At 36.4% G+C, this 19902-nt stretch overlaps 1 protein-coding gene across 1 annotated transcript in view; it reads right to left on the reverse strand.

Annotated features, from left to right (window-relative positions):
* Positions 1 to 14734, reverse strand: part of CD200R1 (CD200 receptor 1) — a gene marked incomplete at its 5' end in the record, with an annotated part of 64499 nt that extends 49765 nt beyond the window's left edge. The window contains 3 exon segments of the mRNA XM_084232664.1: positions 1210 to 1366; positions 1414 to 1496; positions 14671 to 14734. Of these exon segments, the coding sequence (XP_084088790.1) occupies positions 1210 to 1366; positions 1414 to 1496; positions 14671 to 14734 (304 nt within the window).
* Positions 14735 to 19902: the final 5168 nt, after the last annotated feature.

Consider the following 19902-nt stretch of genomic DNA (forward strand, 5'->3'; position numbering starts at 1 on the left):
ATGGTAATAAGAGTTATAAAAAATAAAACTAAGATTATGGCTTCTGTCTTAGTTTGCTTTCTCTGTCACTCATGGGTCACAGTGAGAAAATGTTTAGGGACAATTTATTATGCATCAATTGGTAATTAACGTAATGTCCAATAGATGAGATCACTAATAAGCAAAAGAAAAAGAAAGTAAAAAGCATGTCAAATAAAATTAATAATATGGGCAGAGAACATGTGTATGAAGGGACTAGAGGAAATACCAGAATCTGAAGAAAGACCAGGACTAAAAGAAAAGAGCTGCAGCTTTACTATTATGCTTATGGCACATAATGATTTCAGGATTTTTTTTCCCCAGGGATATGCATTTTCACATGAAAGGAAAACAGAAAGGAAAAATAAATGTTTGTATTTTAGCAATATGAAATGACACATCTTCAAAATTAATATTTTCTCCTTCATATGTTTCATAGCTAAATATTCCAATTAACCTGAACACTTGCTTCCAAAAAGGAAAGAAATTAAAACTCAAAATATGACATTTGTTATTTTAATCGTGTTTGTTATTTCTGCACCAGAAATTTTCCAGGCAAGAAGATTATTTTGAAGCCATTTGAAATTTTAAGATAAAAATTATTTCTATTAATGAACTACAATTGCAAACAAACATGAATAAATATTGAATATAATATTAAGTAAATGGAAGCAGTTATAAAATAATATACTCTAAGTCAAGATGGTAATGTAAGAAGAACCTGAACTAATTCACCTCCTCTCATGGACACAACAAATCAACAACTACATAAGAAATAACTTTTACAGAAGAACACCTAAAATCAGATAAATAGGGCCTCCCTGGTGGCACAGGCGGTGAGTGCTGCTCTGTAAAGCTATCCGCAGCCTCTGCAGTACCAGTTTGATCACCGCAGGCCACAGAGCAACCCACATGGCAGGGCAGGCCTCTCCTGTCTAGCCCGCTGCTCCCCTCAGCAGTGTACTATGGTCCGTCTGCCTGTAGTGCTCCCCGCTCTGTCTCTAGTGAATCCTCTTACCCTCCCGCACCTCTAGCCTGTAACCCAGTTCTTGTATAAAAATAAATAAATCTTTTTAAAAAAATAAAATAAAATCAGATAGAGCTTCCACAACAACAACTAGGATAGACCCGGACTAGTAGGAGATACAGAGATATCCTTTCGTCAAGGAAGAAACCCAGCCCGGGGCTTACTGTCAGGAGGGACCCCATAGTCTCCTATTCCCAGGACAGCAGGGAGAAGGTTGTGCCACATCAGGCATTCCAACTTCTCAACTGGTCCAGTGGAGACAAATTTCTGGATCCCATGCATTGAGGACCAATAGGAAATATACCCAGAAGAATCAAAGAACTACAGCAAACAAAGATACCATGCTTAAACCACACAGACTAACTCACCCTGGGATCTAGCGCAATAACACCAGTCCAAAAAGTGCCTGAATCATAGGTGAAACAATGCCAAATTACCACTTTTAATGCATCTGGTTGAAAGACAAGAAACTTTATAGATGAAGGAAACACTGGCACATGCCTTCTTGGCAATCTCTCACATCCCTGCTAATACCAGCATGAGCAGGAGCCATTTGGGTATATTTTCCCAGCCTACCAGAGCCTGTATGGAAGCCCTATTGTGAACTCAGCCCATCCTTGCAATGTAACAGCACATTGAAGCTCCATTCCTTTGAAGTATGTAACAAATTTGCACCAGGGCACCCAGCTCCCCACGTTGGATCAATGGATGGTGTTTGCTGGGCTTCCAGACACCATGTGTGTCATACCACAAGTCAAGTGGGCTTGGTTGGCATCTCCATCCACTTTCTAAGCAGTGTCAGTGGACCAAGAATGGATCTCTACCTACTTAGATCACTACAGCCGGGCACCTCAACCGAGTCCAGCCATTGCTGTGCAGCTCAATCAGGTGAACAGCCCATCACACCACACCACAGGTACAGCACACACTTTGCTGCACCTTGAGTCCCTAGCATTGGGAGACCAAAAAAGAATGGTACTTCCAAACTCCAGAAACATCATCTATATAAAACCAATCCCTCAAGACCAGGAGAGGTGGTAGAGTTACTTATACAGAGAGATAAACACAGATAATTGGGCAGAATGGGGAAGAAAATGAAATGAAAGACAAAATAAAGCCCCAGAGAAACACCTTAAATAAATGGAGATAAGCAAACTAGCTTATGGAAAGTTCAAAATAATGGTTGTTAAGATATTCCCACACTTTGGAGAAGACTAGAGGAAGTATACTTTTTTTTAAGTTTCAAACAAGTTAGAGCACTGAAGAATATAATAATAGAACTCAAAAATACAGCAGATGGGCTTAACAGAAAAAAATGAATGAAGCAGAGGAGCAGATAAGTAAGTGAACTGGATAACAAAACAATAGAATTCATCTCAAGCAACAAAATAAAAAGAAAAAACAAAGTAAAAAGAGTGAAGTTAAGAGACCTCTAAAACAATATGAAGAGGATGTTATTTGCCTTATAGGGGATCTCAGAAGGAGAAGAAAGAGAAAAGGCAAAAAAACTATTCGAGGAAATAATGGCCAAAACTTCTCCAATATACCTAAGAAAACAGACATTCAGGTACAGGAAGCCCATAGAGTTCCAAATCAAATGAACCAAGACACATCATATTTAAATGGCAAACATTAAAGATAAAGAGAGGGTCTTAAAAGCAAGATAAAAGCAGTGTGTCACATAAAAGAAAACTCATATGGCTTTCAACAGAAATCTTAGAGGTCAGAAGAGAATGGCAAGACAAACTCACGGTACTGAAGGGGAAAATCTTCCAACCAATAATTTTATACTTGGTGAGATAAACATCAGAGTTTAAGAAGCAAATAAGAGTTTCCCAGACAAGAAAAAACAAAAGGAATCATCACCACTAAACTGGTCTTTCAACACATTTTAAAAGAACTTCTCTAAACTGAAAATGAACAGTGATAAATAATACCAACTAAGCACACATAAGGAAAAAAAAAATCACTGGAAAAAGGGATAATAGTAATAATCACTTATAAAGGAAGCATGAAAATTAAAAGACAAATGTAGTAAAAATAAAGTCTCAAGAATAAGTTAATGAGTATTAAAAAGATAAAGATGTTAAAGGAGGCATCAAAAATATGAAATGGAGAAGGGACAAAAATATTACATTTTAGATTGTGTTCAAATTTAAGTAACTCCCAACCCAAAGCAGAATATAATACAGATAGAAAGACATCTGAACCACATGATAACCACAAAGCAAGAACTTAGAGCACAGAGAAACAAAGCAAATGAACAAACATGACAAAAATAAAACAAACCTTTAGACTCTGACAATAGAATGATGCTCACCAAACAGGGTGGAGGATGGGAGGTGGGCAAATTAGCTAAATGTAGTCAATTGTATAGTGATAGATGGAAACTAGACTTTTGGTGGGGTTCATAACAGAGTATATATAGATGTACACCTGAAATCTTATATAAATAAATAATAAATCCATTGATCATAAAAAAGAAATTTATACAATCTGATTTATGCATAACACAAAAAATAGCCCCCCCCAAAAGTTTTATTTTTAAGGATTGCATATATGCATGAGAAAACTTAAAGAAACATAGGGAATTACTACCTCCCAAAGGAAATGATTCCCCCCACCTCAGATAAAGGGCTAGATAAAGGGCTACCTTTATAGCTTGGGTTGGGGGGGATATAATTGGGAAAGAACTGGTAATATTCTATCTCTTAACTTACATAGATATGTACTGTTAATTGCTCTTGAAATTTACAAGTATAATATACTGCAAAATATAGTATATATATTAACATAAAAGAAAATTAAAAAATAATTACAAAAAATACAGACATACTAGTATTTGTTTTTTATTTTTAACATAGCAATTTGAACACTATCCTCGCATCCAAGTTCTTACATTTTAATTTATGAAAGTGATTTACATTTTAAAAGACATTGATTTAGTAGCAGACAGCATCCAATTAGGTGTTCAGTAAGCAGAATATTGGGTGGGAACCCAAAGATTTAGCAGAGACTAAAATTTTTTAAATACCAAAATTATAGTAAGAAAATTAACTAACAGATCTTTGCTCTGCCATTTATACTTTGTAAGCTTGCACAGATTACTCTCTAAACCTCTGAAGCTCTTATGCTTCATCTCCACATATGCATAAGAATTTAATATCTAATAAAAGTAGTCATTCAAATTCATAAGGGGAAGAATGATTATTTATATCATTAATAAATACTATTAGAAATACTAGCTATTCATATGGGAAAAAAGAAAATCAGATTTTTATCTCACAACTTACACTAATATTTAAATTACTAGAAAAAAACATGAGTAATTTATTTTTCTTAAGCAAAAGTAGCGTGACTAACATCTTGGTTTGCCAGAGACTAGGGGTTTCTTGGGATGCAGCACATTCAGTGCTAGGAAAATCCAAGGCAAACTGAGAGTCACCTCAAGTGAAGAAATTTTTGCAACCCTGATACAAAACAAAAAAAAACATAAAGGAAAATACCAAGAGATTTGACTGTAGAAAGAATTTTAAACTTCTATAGGACAAAAAAAAAAGATTGCATAAAATAAATATAAGCAAGTAAAAACCTGTAGAATATTCATAGCATTTATGGTAAGCAAAAGGCTCAATTTCCCCCCAAATTGTACAGAAAACATATAAAATAATAAAAGAGATGGACAACCCATTTGGAAAAATGGGCAAAAGATATAAACAGGCTGACAAACAATTAGATTAAGTAATATGTCGAAGGGTCACTTGGGTTGTAACTATAATTATACTTTCCAACACAAAATAGAGAGTAAAATCAAACCCCCAATGATTTCTAAAAAGCAAGGTAAGATATGTTTAAGTAGCAAACTCTAAAATGCAAGGTTAATGAATTCAGTGGATAAATAAAATCTAGAAAGCAAAATGAATTATGGTAAATAAAAAAATTGATGCTGTTTTCTAAAGCAACATAATCACAAATTCTGTATAATTTGGTTAGGACATTGCTAATAAAATCCATATTGCTGAGCTTATTATTTTTTTGAGGTAGTTACAATCATAGACCAAAAGTAGGTCATAAAGATAAACAGTCTCTGGCCCATAACAGATACTTTCCAAATGTGTATCAATAACCACATAAGACAATGTGTTCAATGGACACATTGTATATCTATAATATATATGCATACCTAATAGGTAAAGATTTGTGTACTAGGGTATTAATTTCAACATAGTTTTCAATCCAAAAAAAAAAAAAAAAAACAACACTGAAAATAACCACCAAGTCAATCTACAGGAGCTAATTAACAAGTTATGAAATAATATCCATAAATTTGAAAACTGTAAGATACATTATTTTAATGTAAAGTTCAGACTCATTGTGAAGTGCTTTGTATGTATCATTTAATTCTCAAAACAACTGGACGCTAGGTCAGGAGTTTGGGGTAAAATTTAAAATATTGACAATTAATTCAAATTTTAAAAAATATTACATGAGCCAACTAAAAGTATCTGCAAGTCAGAACTAGACCATACCCTGCCAAATTACAGTCTCTGCTGTGGAAATTAGAAAAGTGGCCAAAACCAGAGTCTTGAAAACATTTCTAATTACGCATCTGTTGGAGGAAATGGAGCTAGCCAAAACAGTGAAGCAAACTGCAAAATAAGTGCAGTGTCTTAAAGCCAATGAAACAAATTATTTTAGTGTGGGAAAGTCTTAGAGCAAGGACTAAGAAGAGGCTTCAAGATTTCCTAACAAGATGGTCAGAGAACTTTAGATGCTGAGAGAACGAGAAGTGTCCATAGAGAGAGGAACAGCACTGGATCGCAAGCAGCCAAGCAGAAGAAATTGTCAACAAATGTAGACATTCTCTTCAGAGGTGTGAACCTATAACTCAGAATCATATACAGTAATGTAAACCAATGTTACCCCAATAAACAACCATTTTAACCCAGAACATTTGGGACAGTGAGGCAGTGGCTTTATCTTTTTGTGTCAAACTTGAAAGAGTTGAAACAGTGTCTGCAACTATGAGGACAGAGAGGTCATGTAAGAATAAAGGTAAATAAATAGAAAGAGGGACAGCTGGAAGGTATAAGAATGGAGGCGGTTAACTATATAAGCAGGATCTTGGAGGTACTGGGAGGAGATGAGACAAAAGCAAAGTAGAGATTTTTTGAAAAACACTGATATTTAGTCTGTGTGAGAAGCAGAAAGGGCAGGAGTAGATATAGATGCCAGGGACATTCTGAGGGAGTTCAGGTTGACCGAATTTTCTGAGACTATCTATTCAAACTCACATAACTATGCAGAGCTTTGGGCATGGAAGACTGAATGAGACAAGGTCTCTAGTTCCAGAAACCTCATCATGTGAGGAAGTTGAAGAAGTCTGCTTTGAACAATGGGTCAATTAGAAGGTCAGCGGTCATCTGCAAGTATCAGGGACAACTGGGATGTCCCAAAAGGATAGTCTGGGTGACAAGAGACCTATGACTCTGTTCTTGTCCCTAGATCAGAATCTCCTGAAAACAATCATGAAGATCTAGATACCCAGACTCTCCACCTTGAAGTCTTAAGTCCATGAGATGGCACCACCTTATCTTTAATATTTTAGGTTCTATAGGTGACTGTTACTCGCAACTCATTTAAAATCACTAGTTTAGCCCAGCTGCAGGGGAACATTGAGGAGGGAGCCAATGAAGGGTAAATCAAATAATATCTTGAAGAATAAAAATGACTAATTTCATTATTTTGAATCTATGGATTATTATCAATACTACTGGGCCATGTTTTTGAAAAATTGTTAGTAACAAAATGGATCATACAACCTAGATAGTCTCATATCTGTATAGATAAACCTTGGGAAAAGGGAGCAATTCATGGTAAAATAACAAAATGACAAGGGAAAGGGAAAGAAATCACTAAACTACGTCAAGGTACATCTGTGCACACCCCATTCGGAAAAATACCTGAATGTTCTCAAATAACATCCTCAGAACACAGTCAGATTTCCCCTATATTAATAGAAAAAAAAAAACAATTAAATGCTCTCTCCATCCAGCTATGATCTTTTCTCCTTTCTTTCCTGCAAACTTCTAAAATGAGTGGTTTGTGCCCACAGTTTTAATTTTCTCCCCACCCACTCTCTCCTCGATACCAAAAATCTTGTGGCTCCTACACTCTTCCATTCAAACCACAATTTAGAAGATTATTATCAAAAGTTTAAAGTCAAATTTCTTGCCTTTCTTCAGTACTTATGGTCCTGGATTCCTTGGTAGATTTTGAAACTATTAACCACTTCCGTTGTTTTGCAAAACCCCTTCCTTAGCTTCTACCACTCCCCCTGTGCTTTTTCCTGACTATCTCTGTCTTCTCTGCAAACCTGTCTTTCTACCTAGGTATATTAATATGGGTGCTGCCTAAAGTCTCACCTCTTTTTCTCTGTACATCTCTTATTTTTCCCCACCCCCAGAATTTCAACTGGACCTCCACACAGTTGATTACTCTTTCTTTTACCACTTCAATCATAGTTTAGCTCCCTCTGTCCTTCACAGTGGCTGCTTGACCTATCTGGAAGGTTTACTCCTTCAACTCTTGAGTGGAGAATCTATCCTGTTTTTTTTTTTTCAAGTATCCCCAGCCCAGGGTGACACATGGCTGACATTCCCTTCCTTATTAACTGATACAAAAGCTGATTCACATTTTAGCTTTGACTTATTATTCCTAAACAAGTGTCTCAACCCTTTACCTATTTCTCTCCACTCAAATGTTTGCTATCATTTTAAGTGCAAACATATAAAAAAAAATCATAGATTTTCCCACATATACATGTCACATCTCTTCTCCCCTGTTTTTGATTCAGATGGGAGTGCCAAGCTCATCTCATCCACTACAAGTTAGGTAACATCTTTAATAATTCCTTAAACATCCCTGGGCTTTATTTGCCCATATGTAGAACAAAACAATTTAATTTGAATGTTTCTTAAGTCCTTCCTGTCTGAAAGTGCTGTGCTTCTTAATAGTATCATAAATGAGGAAATCTCCTTTCCACATATGAGAAAATCACTATCTAAAAAGGGTAAGTGATTTCTTAAATATGACACATGATTAGAATTACATCCTATAGCAAATCTTCAAACCCAACACAGAGAGCTAGAGAAATCTAGAAATTGGGAAGAAAGGAAGTGAAATTCTTGTGACGGAAAGAAAAGCACCAAAACTTTCAAAACATGGATAAAATTTAGAAAACAAAAGAGTATTAAATATATATATTTAATACTATAATATGTTCCATCTCAATGTCTAAAACAATATAAGCAACCAAACCAATATCAGCTGCCAAAAGCATAATGAAATTTAAAAGCTCTGAACTTGAAAAAACTTTTTTTTTTTAATGGCTGAGTAAGTTTCCACAGATAATAGATATAAATTCTGGACAAAATACAAAAATAACTATGTGAAGCCACCGTAAGAGTGGAAAAACCAAGCATATTCTTGAGGAGTGTCACTTCTTGGAAGAAGAAAATGACTCAGGGATGGGGGAGTGGGCCCCCATTTCTACCACGGTTAGTCTTAGGGAAGGTTGCAGTTGACACTGCCATTGGACAGCTACAGCTTTAATGGAAACTCACAGTTTTCTGAGGAACAAGAGGACGAATTTGGGGACAAGACTGGTCTCTGGAAGTAAGAGAGAGAGAGTGAGAAAGAGGAAGAGAGAAATCTGCAAACTATGCACATCTCTGAGTGACCCTATGCCACACATAGCAGAACACACTTGAGGCCAATTAGTTAAAGGTAAAGAACTGAGATCTTAGACACTTTTCAAAAGATAGTTTTCAATCTGAGTCTATGATGTGCTTCCAGTGTGGGGAAGAAGGAGAAATGAACAGAGAAATAGAACAGAATCCAAAATCTCTGTTATAATATTCACAACCCAGATAAAATTACCTAACATAGCAAAAACTAGGACTCTGTGTCCAATTCTTAGGATAGAAAAAATGAAAGAGAGAGCAACTTCAAGTTAACCCTGATATTAGAATTATCAGAAAAAGCAGACACACAATGCTCAGTGATTAAAAAAAAAAAAAAGTTCATGATGAATCTCAACAGAGGAAAAGAAACAAGTTTAAAAAAATGGAAATTCTAAAATTGAAAAATACAGTAAAGTAAAATAATATTCACTGGGTGGGCTTAACAGAAGAATGGAAATAAGAAAGAAAAATGTTAACAAACTTGAAAATACATCAATAGAAATTATTCAATCTGAAGAACAGATAGAAAAACAGATGGGGGGTGGGGAGGGAAGAAACAAACAGCCACAGAAATCTAAATGAAGGTCTCTTCATTTGCAATGAAGTTGCCAAAGTCTGACATAGAGAGTTGGCAGATTAAGTAGTTAAAGAAATAGTCATTGAAAAGTTGCAAAAATTTGCTGCAAACATAAATTTACAGATTCAAAGACTTAGTAATCACCAAGCAGGATCTATATGAAAATAACCTTGAAAGCAACCAGAAAAAATGATAGCATATATTCAAATCAACAGAAATTTGACTGCCTGTTAACTTCTCATCAGAGAAGGTAAAACATTTTTAAAATGTTGAAAGAAAAAAACGTCAAACCAGACTTCTATATTTGGCAAAAATATACTTCAAGAATGAAACACATTCAGGGAAAAGGAAACTAAGAGAGCTCCTTACTGCCAGACCTATATTACTGGTGATGATAAAAGAAATTATTTGGATTGAAGGGAAATAATACCATACAGAAACCCAGAAATTCGGGGAGGAATGAAGAGCAATGGAGCTGGCAGCTTTGGTGGCACCAGAATCCCTTCAAGGAATGTGTTTTTGCTCCTGCTACTTCTAGCACTATCAGCAGAGTCTTCAGTTTTCAGCATCTTCAGGGATCACTTCAGTTTCTTTGCCCAAAGTCCCCCTTCTGAGAGCAGTCCATGCGCAATAACCCGTTGAGATGCAAGTATAAAGACCAACCTTTTTGACTCAATGCAGAGCCTCTCTGGGGTCATTCTAACTCTAGTGTTTCCCATCGGGTCAGATGAGGGTGCCAATGGGTAAAACTGCAGCCTGACTTAGCCTCTGCATCTTTGCCTTTTCTTCCAGGTGTTTCTTCCAAGGGTCCTCCCAAATAAAAATTCTCTACTCAAAACTCTGAGTCTGATTCCTGAAGAAACTGCAATAGCATCAACAACTTAAATAAACAGAATTTTAAAGAAAACAGTTTGCTTCTAAAACCTTTCAACTGTTTTGGGGATTTTTTTATACTACTTTCCTTAAATGCAAATAAGTTTTTTGCTTGGAATTGTAATATTTCTAGGTATTCTATACAAAAAGAATATAAATTCTATCTAGGAAAACTTCAGAATTGTTTGTTCAGTGTTAACTAGCTGACTGTAACTCACATTTGTGTGTGTGTGTGTGTGTGTGTGTATATATATATAAAAAACAAGTGTATATATATATATATATAGTGTATATATATATAATTGTTTTCAAAGTTACACTTTTTCATCACTATGAAAAAGTGGTGGCTTTGGGTTTGATTGTCAGGCAATATTAGCATCATTCAGTTCAGAACCAATCTGCTCCCAACCATAACCCCAAATCTGCTCCCTCACCACAGTCAAGAGTTGATTATCTGCATGGCAGTAATAACAAGGGAGAGGAATAAACGTTTATCAGTGGTCACTGAATTTTAATCACTGCACAGGTTGATTTTTTTCATATACAACATAAATACCAAATGACAACTGAGTTATTTAGCTAACTAGCACCATTAACTGAAATAATTATGACCTTATTGGGAGACAATTTACCTTCTGTGAACTCGGTCATTTCTTCCCATCTCCTTATTGCTATTCTCAACTTATTAAATATCTTACTCCTCAACCTCAGAAGTTTCCCTCCTCGTAATTAAGATTTAGCACTCAATTTGCCTCGCTTGTCTCCCTTCCCATCTTTTCTTGGATCTATCTACTCTGTGCTATAAAGAAGAAAGGTAATTATCACTCTGAGAACCCAGTTCCAAAAACCACTGATGCTGTTTATATCTCTATGTGTCTTCTATTCCATGATTGATTTATAATACCTAGATTCTTTACTTCCAAATACCCTATGGGATTTTTCCTCTTAGTTGTAACCCTTCTTATACTGAATTTAACATTTTCCTCTGCCAAAAGCCTTCCCTTATCACCTACTGATATCCCTCGGTAATATCACGAAACTTCCTAAAGGACAACCCAAGAGTAGGAACTCTTGACTCCTGCTTCAAAATAAATTTTTTACCAAGTGCCACCCCTACTCAGAGGGATAGTGCTACCACAGTATTCTTCAAAAATATTGCTTTACTGTATTATTTTCTTGTTCACAGAACAGCAGATGGTTCCCTGTTTTGTACAGTTACAAAACCATATTCAGGTTCCTCTGATTAGTGATCAAGGACCACTAAAATGCACCCATATTTCCTGCAATCATGTAACACACAATCTCTGTTCCATCAAGCTAGAGTTCTTTCTCTCCCTAAACTTATTTGTCTTAGTTTATGCACTTCCCCTTCTCTCAGTTTGTATCTCCACCTTTCCCCACTTGTCCAAGCCTATTCATCATTGAAGGTCCAACTCTTCCATAAAGGCTTCAACAACTTCAACTGCCTTAACTTCGCCCATCTTTGGATTTTCACTAGATTCATACACAATTTCAAGATTTAGTGATTTAAAATGTTTTCCAGTTGTTCCATCTTAGTTTTAGCTCCCTAATTTAGATTATTAATAACTTTAAGGCACTATTCACACACACACACACACATATCCTCTACATATAATAAGTGTATAAAAACTTTTGATTGTTTAATTGCTTACGATGAATAGAGGAAAACACACCTAAAAGTGATCATAATATGTAAATTCACAATTATCACAAACTAGAAAAGAAAGATAAGACTGAAATTAATGACAATTAACTCCTTTTCCACAATTGCTTTTAATCTTTTTACCATCTTTTGCATAGCTGCTGAAACGACCCAACAGCCCTATCTTGATTTTTATCTCTTCTTGTTACTGCTTGCCCCCTAGTGGGAGATAATGATAAATGGTCAAAATTAACCCTAAGAAGATAAAAGTGGCGGCTTCCTTTTCAACGAGGCAAAATCTCAACATCAGTACCTTTTATAAAATGTAGATTCATTTTGATTAGAACATCAAAATATTAATATGAACACAAGAAGAAAACTTCGATGATAATAAGCTAAAATAAAGAGGGAGAAGTGATACGGAGTGAAAGGAATACAAGGTGTGACCCAGAGTTAGAGAACTTGGCTCTGCAATAGTTGCTCATACTCTGAGTTGCTTATGTTTTCCCCCTCAGGCATTTTCTTATGAACCTTGTCTGCAAGCTACCACATTGCCTGAACTTATAAGCAAATAAGTAAACAAAAATAGATTCCTTAATGCTGTCTTATATTGAAGTCACTCTCTCTCTTGCTCCTTTGTGAATTTATTTTGTATAATAAAAGTGAGTTATTTCTCAACCCAAATGCCCAAAAATAGATGACTGGATCAAAAAGATGTGGTACATATACACCATGGAATATTACTCAGCAATCAAAAAAAGATAAACACATGCAATTTGTGGCAACATGGATGGCGCTGGAAGGGATCATGCTCAGCGGAATAAGCCAGAAAGAAAAAGAAAAATACCGGATGGTCTCACTCACAGCAGGAATCTAGAAAACCTAAATAAGGGACCTGGAAAAAGAATAACTATAAGAAAGAAAAAATCAAAATCAACAAACAATTATGAACCAGAGACACACTATGGGGGGGGGGTGTGGGGAAAGGAGGGATTGAGGTCAAAATAAGGGGGTTACAATTGTATAGGGAATATAAAAATAAAATTTTAAAAAAAGAATACAGAAAAAATAAATAAATTGGATTATTCATCTTTAAAAAAAGTGAGTTATTTCTATTTGGCATTAAAAACAAAGCAGCATTAGTTCAAAAGTCAGTTAAGACATAAATTCATGCCCCAAGTGATTTCCTTCTCATATTCTGAATTATTTCATGGTAAATTTATCATGTCAAATCACTGCACATAAAGTAATTTGCTTTTTCATCTTGATCCTAAATATTTTGATAACTGTACCATTATCAAGAACAGACTTCAGAGATTTGATATGTGTAGTATTTCCTAGTTGTGTTCAGGAACAGCTTTAGAACTCAACCCATTAAACGATTAAAACTCAAATTTATCAATTGCTTTGATCTTGGTGGTGGTGGTGTTTTTTTTCTCCTTTACCCAATACCCAAAGGTCATAGTGCAACTTGACATACATAGTTCCTTGCCTCGCTGTTTTCCCTGCTACCTTGGGTCTTGCTCAGGTTTCTGTCAGAGCTTTCTACAAGATCTCAACTCCAGACAGATTCATATCATGTGATTTCTTTTTAAGTAAGAAGTAGCCCGTTCAGTTTATAAGTAAGTATTGACAACTTTGTTCCAACAGTGTTGCTCTTTAGTGAAAATGATAATCACTAAATGTTGAGGAAAACTGCCTGTTCAAATGTTAGTGATGCTTACGACATGTATTATTTGAGACATGACTCTGTGACTCCAGTAGACAAATCATGTCATCTCTCTAAGCCTCAGTTTCTACCTTTGTAAACCAGAGAAATGTCCTCCACGCCTACTTCTCTGGGTTGCCGTACAGATCAAAGGAGAGAAAGCATGTGAAAGTTCTCTGTGTAGTACAGTCAGACAGTGGAGTTACTTTAGATGTGCTCACCAGGAAAAGTAACATGCGGAAAACAGATTTTTGGGTGGAACACAGACAAAATTTTAAAGCCATTCATATGAGAAAAGTTTTTTTCTTTTTTTAATTACCAAATGATAAATTTTAAAACCAGCTACACTGTTTCCTTGCAGCTGCTCCCATTTACTAAAAGTGAAACCTGAAAACTCCCTCCCACATCAACTCCTATCAACCCTCTAGAGTGAACCCAGGGCACCACAGCAGCCCCGAGTTCTCTCCAACTCCTACAGGAAACTAGACATTGAAGAAGGTGTTATCTAACCCAGAGAGTGTCTCTTCAAGTTCACACATCTTAAAGATAAGAAACACACAGAAACACCACCAAACTACATGGATTATATTTTTTTAAAGCATCTGGTCATAAGAAGTGACAGAAAGCAGTAAACTTTGCTAATCTGTATGATTAACAATATGGTCCCAAACTGGCTGAGATGTATTTAATTTTCTCTTTTGAAAAAGGGAGAAGATAAAAAGAAGCAAGGTGACTTGGATTGCGACGAGAAATTACTTCATTTATTCTGCCCGCCTCGTTCACAAAGGGTGGCGGGGAAAATGAGGAAGTGGACAGTGAGGCAAATTATAGCCATGCAAGCTGTAGTAGGATATAAAGTAAAATAACAAAGACAAAGAGGAAAATGAGGATAATAAAGTGAAATAAATTTGAGAGTAACTCCCTCCGCCATATCTATGATTGCATATATCTTGCACTGCTCCATAAAGAAAGCAAAGAACCAGGCCTTCAGGAAAAGCTGTGGCCAAGTTTCAAACCCATCATTGTCCTCTCACTCTCCCAAAGACAATTCACACTTACCAGCCACGAACACAATCACAATCAGTAGTAGCTGAAGGTCAGCAGTCCTCCAAGTGCAGGGCATTTCTGTTTCCTTGTTGTCTGCTCTTTACTCAGCACTTTGCCTCCACGCAGGTATAGAAGCAGCCAAGGGCATGATGAGGCTCTCTCGGTTGACTTCTCTGTACTGGATACTCTTAGCCCGTCAGCTGCAGGACAAACCTTTTCTCCTAGTTCTTTCCTTCAACTCTATGTTTTTGCCTGATTGGTAACTTTGGACAGAAGAAACTCTTCTCTGGAACTTGACACAGCAACAGATTTCCTGTATGAAGCGCTGAAGCAAAGACGGAGGAAGCAGATTGATGGGCTTATCTTTCAGCTCATTGGTCCTCTTCTCACTTCTGCTGTGCACAAATAAACTTTACAGTAAGGCCTTGAACTTGCCCAAGATCAACGGATACTTCTAAACTTGGATTGAAAAAAGTAAAATGATATTTATGCATTTTGGGCCCATTCCTTTACATTTCCCAGTCACAATAATTTTAAGAAGCTTCCTGCAGTTTGAAGAGTTTGAAACAAAATATTTTCCTTTGAAAATTCTTTCATAAAATTATTGTCTATAATGTCTCTATGATGCTCTAGGGCATCATAAGTGTATTCTTTTTCTATTGCTATTATAACAATAGCACAAGCCAGTGGCTTAAAATAACACATATTCACCTCATACTTGTAGAGATCAAGAGTCCAAAATAGATCTGATAGGGCAAAAAATAGGGTGCTGGCAAGGCTGTGTTCTTTCTGGACACAAAAGGAATCTATTCGATTTCCTTCTTCAGCTTCTAGAGGCCACTGCATTCTTTGGCCTGTGGTTGCATCATCCCATCTTTGTTCTGTTGTGAAATCTCCTTTTCTGATTGCAACCCTCTCTCTTAATAAAGACCATTGTGGTTATATCAGAACATCCAGATAATCCAGCCTAATCTTCCCATCTCAAAATTTGTAATTTAAATCTCATTTGCCAAGTTCCTTTATCCATGTAAATTTACATATTTGTACTTTTCAGAGATTAGGACATGGACATCTCGGGAGGACCATTATTTTATCACAATTCAGTAATTATTTCTATTCATTTTCACATTTGAAGAGCTAGACTGAACACTTGAGCCATCTTTAATTGTCAAATATCTGGAATTCAGATTTACCCCCCTCCAAAAACTGCTCTACTGTAATGTAGCTAATTTATATGCAACTAGATTATGTATGAGAGGAAAGAAATTTTCTGTGCTAAAAATTTCCTACCACAAGGCAAAACTCTCCAGGAAGAGGAAGAAAACAGTGCAAACAGGAAAAAAAGATTAAACGACATGCACTTTTTTTCTTTCAAGTTAGCAATTTCATCTTCCCTTTTGCCAAACCTTAAACTATATATATATATAGTCCCCCTTCCCCTTCTCAAGTTTTCCTTCCAGTGAATCCATTCAATTAGACACAGAAACCAGATGCCGGAGGACATGGAATACTTGAAGATATGAGCTATGGCATCATAAGCAGACCCCAAAAAAAGGCATTAAAAACTTTTCTGCTGTCTAACATTTTACCAGGTATCAGAAAATCAGTGATGATATGTCATTTAAAATAAAACATTCTGGTTTCCACCACATAGAGGTTAAGTTTTTTAGTGGTTAAAACCATGGGTTTTGAAAACAGATAGGCCTAGGATTAAGTTTCTATAAGGCTGGTAATATTGCAAGTTTCTTAATCAAATCTATAACATTTTTTTCCCACATAGTGTTATCATGACATGAGCATTTTCTGATCGCATGAGAAATTCTTGACAACCAGTTATTTTAATGCCTGTTCAAGGACACAGCCAAAACTAAAGTAGAGAAGGACCAAATGGCCTCCTTAAGGCTCAAAGTGATTTGGTGACATGACTAGGAGTAAAACTCACCTCTTCTGTTGACTAGCCCCATGTTCTTTCCAATCAATTCCTTTTGCTTGAAACTCCAAGTAACAATTTCCGTGGACACATCCCCTCCTACTGATCTCAAGTCAGACCACAATCTACAATCAGCAATTTAGGAGTCAAGAGAATGTCATTCAAAACTACAGATCTCTTTTTTTTTTTTTAAGGTTAATCTTTTTTTTTTTTTTAGATTTGTTTATTTATTTATTTATTTATTTATACAAGCACTGGGTACAGTCAGAAGCGCGGGAGGGTGAGAGAATTCACCAGAGCCAGAGCGGGGAGCAGAGCAGGCAGAAGGACCAAGGTACACTGCTGAGGGGAGCAGTGGGCGGAAGGAGAGGTCTGCGCGCCATGTGGGACCCTCCTCCTGTGGCTGGGGAGCAGCCAGGGATCAAACCGGTGCTACAGAGGCTGCGGGCAGCTTCGCAACCCAGTGCTCAACCGCTGTGCCACTGGGCAGGCCCCAAAACTACAGATCTCTTAATGTAGATTTGGCAAGATGAGACTTCCTCTCCCTACATCTTTATCCCTGCCTCCAAAACTCCACTCTTCCAATATCCCAACTCCCATCTTTACTTCTTAGGAAGAGTGAATATTTAGAAAAACAAAAAAGGGGGGGGGCAAGAGTTGCAAAGATATGCCGTAAAAGTCAATGTAATATGAGAAAAATGAGCTTGTCTGAAAAATCTCTGAAAAATCTAAAGGTTTGGGATTTTCCTTAGCTGTGCCCTTTGGGTAGAGGGGTCCAAGAAGCAGAACATAAGAGCAGACAAAGGAAATGTGTAGTTCAAGACAAGAGAAAGCTTTACTCTACCTGTCTTCCAAGACTCTTCAAACTATCAATTAAGAATCAGTGTGCACATGAGACAGAAAAATGTTGCGCTGGTTAATGTCATAGTGGCCAAAATAAGAAGACTTTGTAAGTTTTATTAAGTTAGAGCTATTTTAACTTATAATGTCCCTAAATTTCCACTGTTTACTCAAAAAATTGATTTATCTGCCCATAAATGTTTCTTGAAGCAAACTTCCTCCAGTCAGATATATTTCTTGATCTTAAATGTTATATTCTGACGTAGCCACAACCTGAAATCAGTTAAGAATACATTGTCTTATTGTTCTTGGGATCCCTCCCTGTAATGTGGAAGCTCTGCATGGATTTTGAATACTTACCACAAAAACTTTAGTGACCTTTTCTTCTTGACCTATTGTTCCTCATTGCCTGCTCTTTCACCTCCTGGATGTGAGTCTTGACTGCCTAGAACTCAAGTACTTGCCTTCCCATTTAAGCTGAATTTTCTGTGTGTGCATTCATGTTAAAAATAGACCAGTACCTGCTTTTATTTTTATTTTTATTTCTGTGAGCTCATTAGGCAAGACATGTGACCTGACTTACTCATTCACACATATGTGGGTGCACCCACCCATTAAAGACACCAGTTAAACATTTAGCCTCAAGTGTTTAATTTATCTTATCCTATTTACTGTTTTCTGCCCAGTACAAATATAACAATTTCACTGAGGTGGAAGAACATTGTCTAACAGTATGAATTTCAAGGAATTCAAACTCTGTAACACTCTACTCCTTATTTTACTTCTGCCCTGCTCTCATGGTTAGAGATTTATTGCAGGCTAATAATTTACCACAAAGGCACCATAATATTTTTCAATATAAATTTATAGATTATAAAAAAGAAAAATTCAGAAATAAATGTTTGAAAACAAAATATGCAATATCAAATAAAAGTGGAGAAGAGAAATTAGTAACCAAGTTTTGTATTTTGCAAAATATCAGTATCCCCACACAAATAACATTTATTGGGTTATTTGCTTAACACCCAAGGCCCTAGTCTAAGCCTTTTATAAATATAACCTCATCTAATCCTCTCAACAACCCTATAAAATAAATATCATTCTTATCCCCTTTATGTAATTAAGAAAACTGAAATCAGAGAGGTTAACTAAATTCTCCAGTCATACAGCTAATAATATGTGATAGAGACAGAATTCAAGGCCAAGAAATCTCACTTCAAAGTTTGTCTCTTAGTTATGTGATTTATCAATCTAATAATTATTTTTTAACTCTCTGTTTTGCTCTCAATAATCTCCCACCCTCTTCAATCCTCCTAAATCTATTTATCTATCCACCTAATTCTGTCTTCCAGTTCTGCACTTACAACTCCAGAGTTTATCTCCTCTTAGGGGGGATGGGGAGAGAAAGACCAAGAAGAAAATAAGAGGGAGGAAGAAGGAGGACAGGGAGGGAGGGAAGGAGGGGGGAGAAGAAAAGGAAACATTACTCTCTAATCTTTTTGCATTAGGATCACTCTGCTGCCCCCTGCAGATAATTTGGTGAAACCAAAACTAATGTTTCTATAAATTTATTTAACAAATTCAGTAACAGTTGCACTTTAAGGTTTACATCACAAAGTATGTTAACATGTTAAACATTGCACATTTATTTACATCTTTTGGAAACTAGTTAAACAGAACAAATGTCTACCTAAAGACTAGTATAGAATTATTACCTAAAGAAATACGAAAAGGGGGCCTCCCTGGTGGTGCGAGGGATTAAGACGAAACCTATGAAGCTGTCTGCAGCCACTGTAGTACGAGTTTGATCCCTGGCCAGGGAACAACCCACATGGCACAGCAGACCTCTTCTGACTCGCCCACTGCTCCCCTCAACAGTGTACTTCGGTCAATCTGCCTGTTCTGTTTCCCACTCTGTCTCTGGTGAATCCTCTAACCCCCCGCACCTCTGGCCTGTACCCCAGTTCTTGTATGCATAAATAAATAAATCTTTTAAAAAATACTGAAAAGAATAATAATGTCTCTTCTAAAATGACAGGAAGATTTAATAAACGTATAAAGAGATAGATGAAATGAATGGATAAATGGAAGGATGGATGAAAGGTTGGAGGATAGATCCTATGCCTCATTCCAGGGAAATTTCATATAGATTGTCATAAACTGTATAGTCTGGGAAGCAAATCATTAAATAGAATTTCGTGTAAAGGATGATTATTAAGGAATATCTTTAGATCACCACTTGTGAAAATGAAGGGACAGAAACTGATGTGGAAAGAGGAAGACGAACTGTAAGATAGAACCACACTAGGCTCAGCTAAACCCCTGACATGGTCTGGAGTTTGAAGTGTCCTGTAACAGTGATCTCAGTTGGGCTGAAAAGGCCAAGTCATTATATTCCTGCACATATAGTCACAGATATCTCTAGCCCCGGAGATGTAACTCCAGGAAAAAATACAATGTTGGGTGAGGCAATC

The sequence above is a fragment of the Talpa europaea genome, assembly GCF_964194135.1.
Source record: "Talpa europaea genome assembly, chromosome: 4".
NCBI classification, from domain to species: domain Eukaryota; kingdom Metazoa; phylum Chordata; class Mammalia; order Eulipotyphla; family Talpidae; genus Talpa; species Talpa europaea.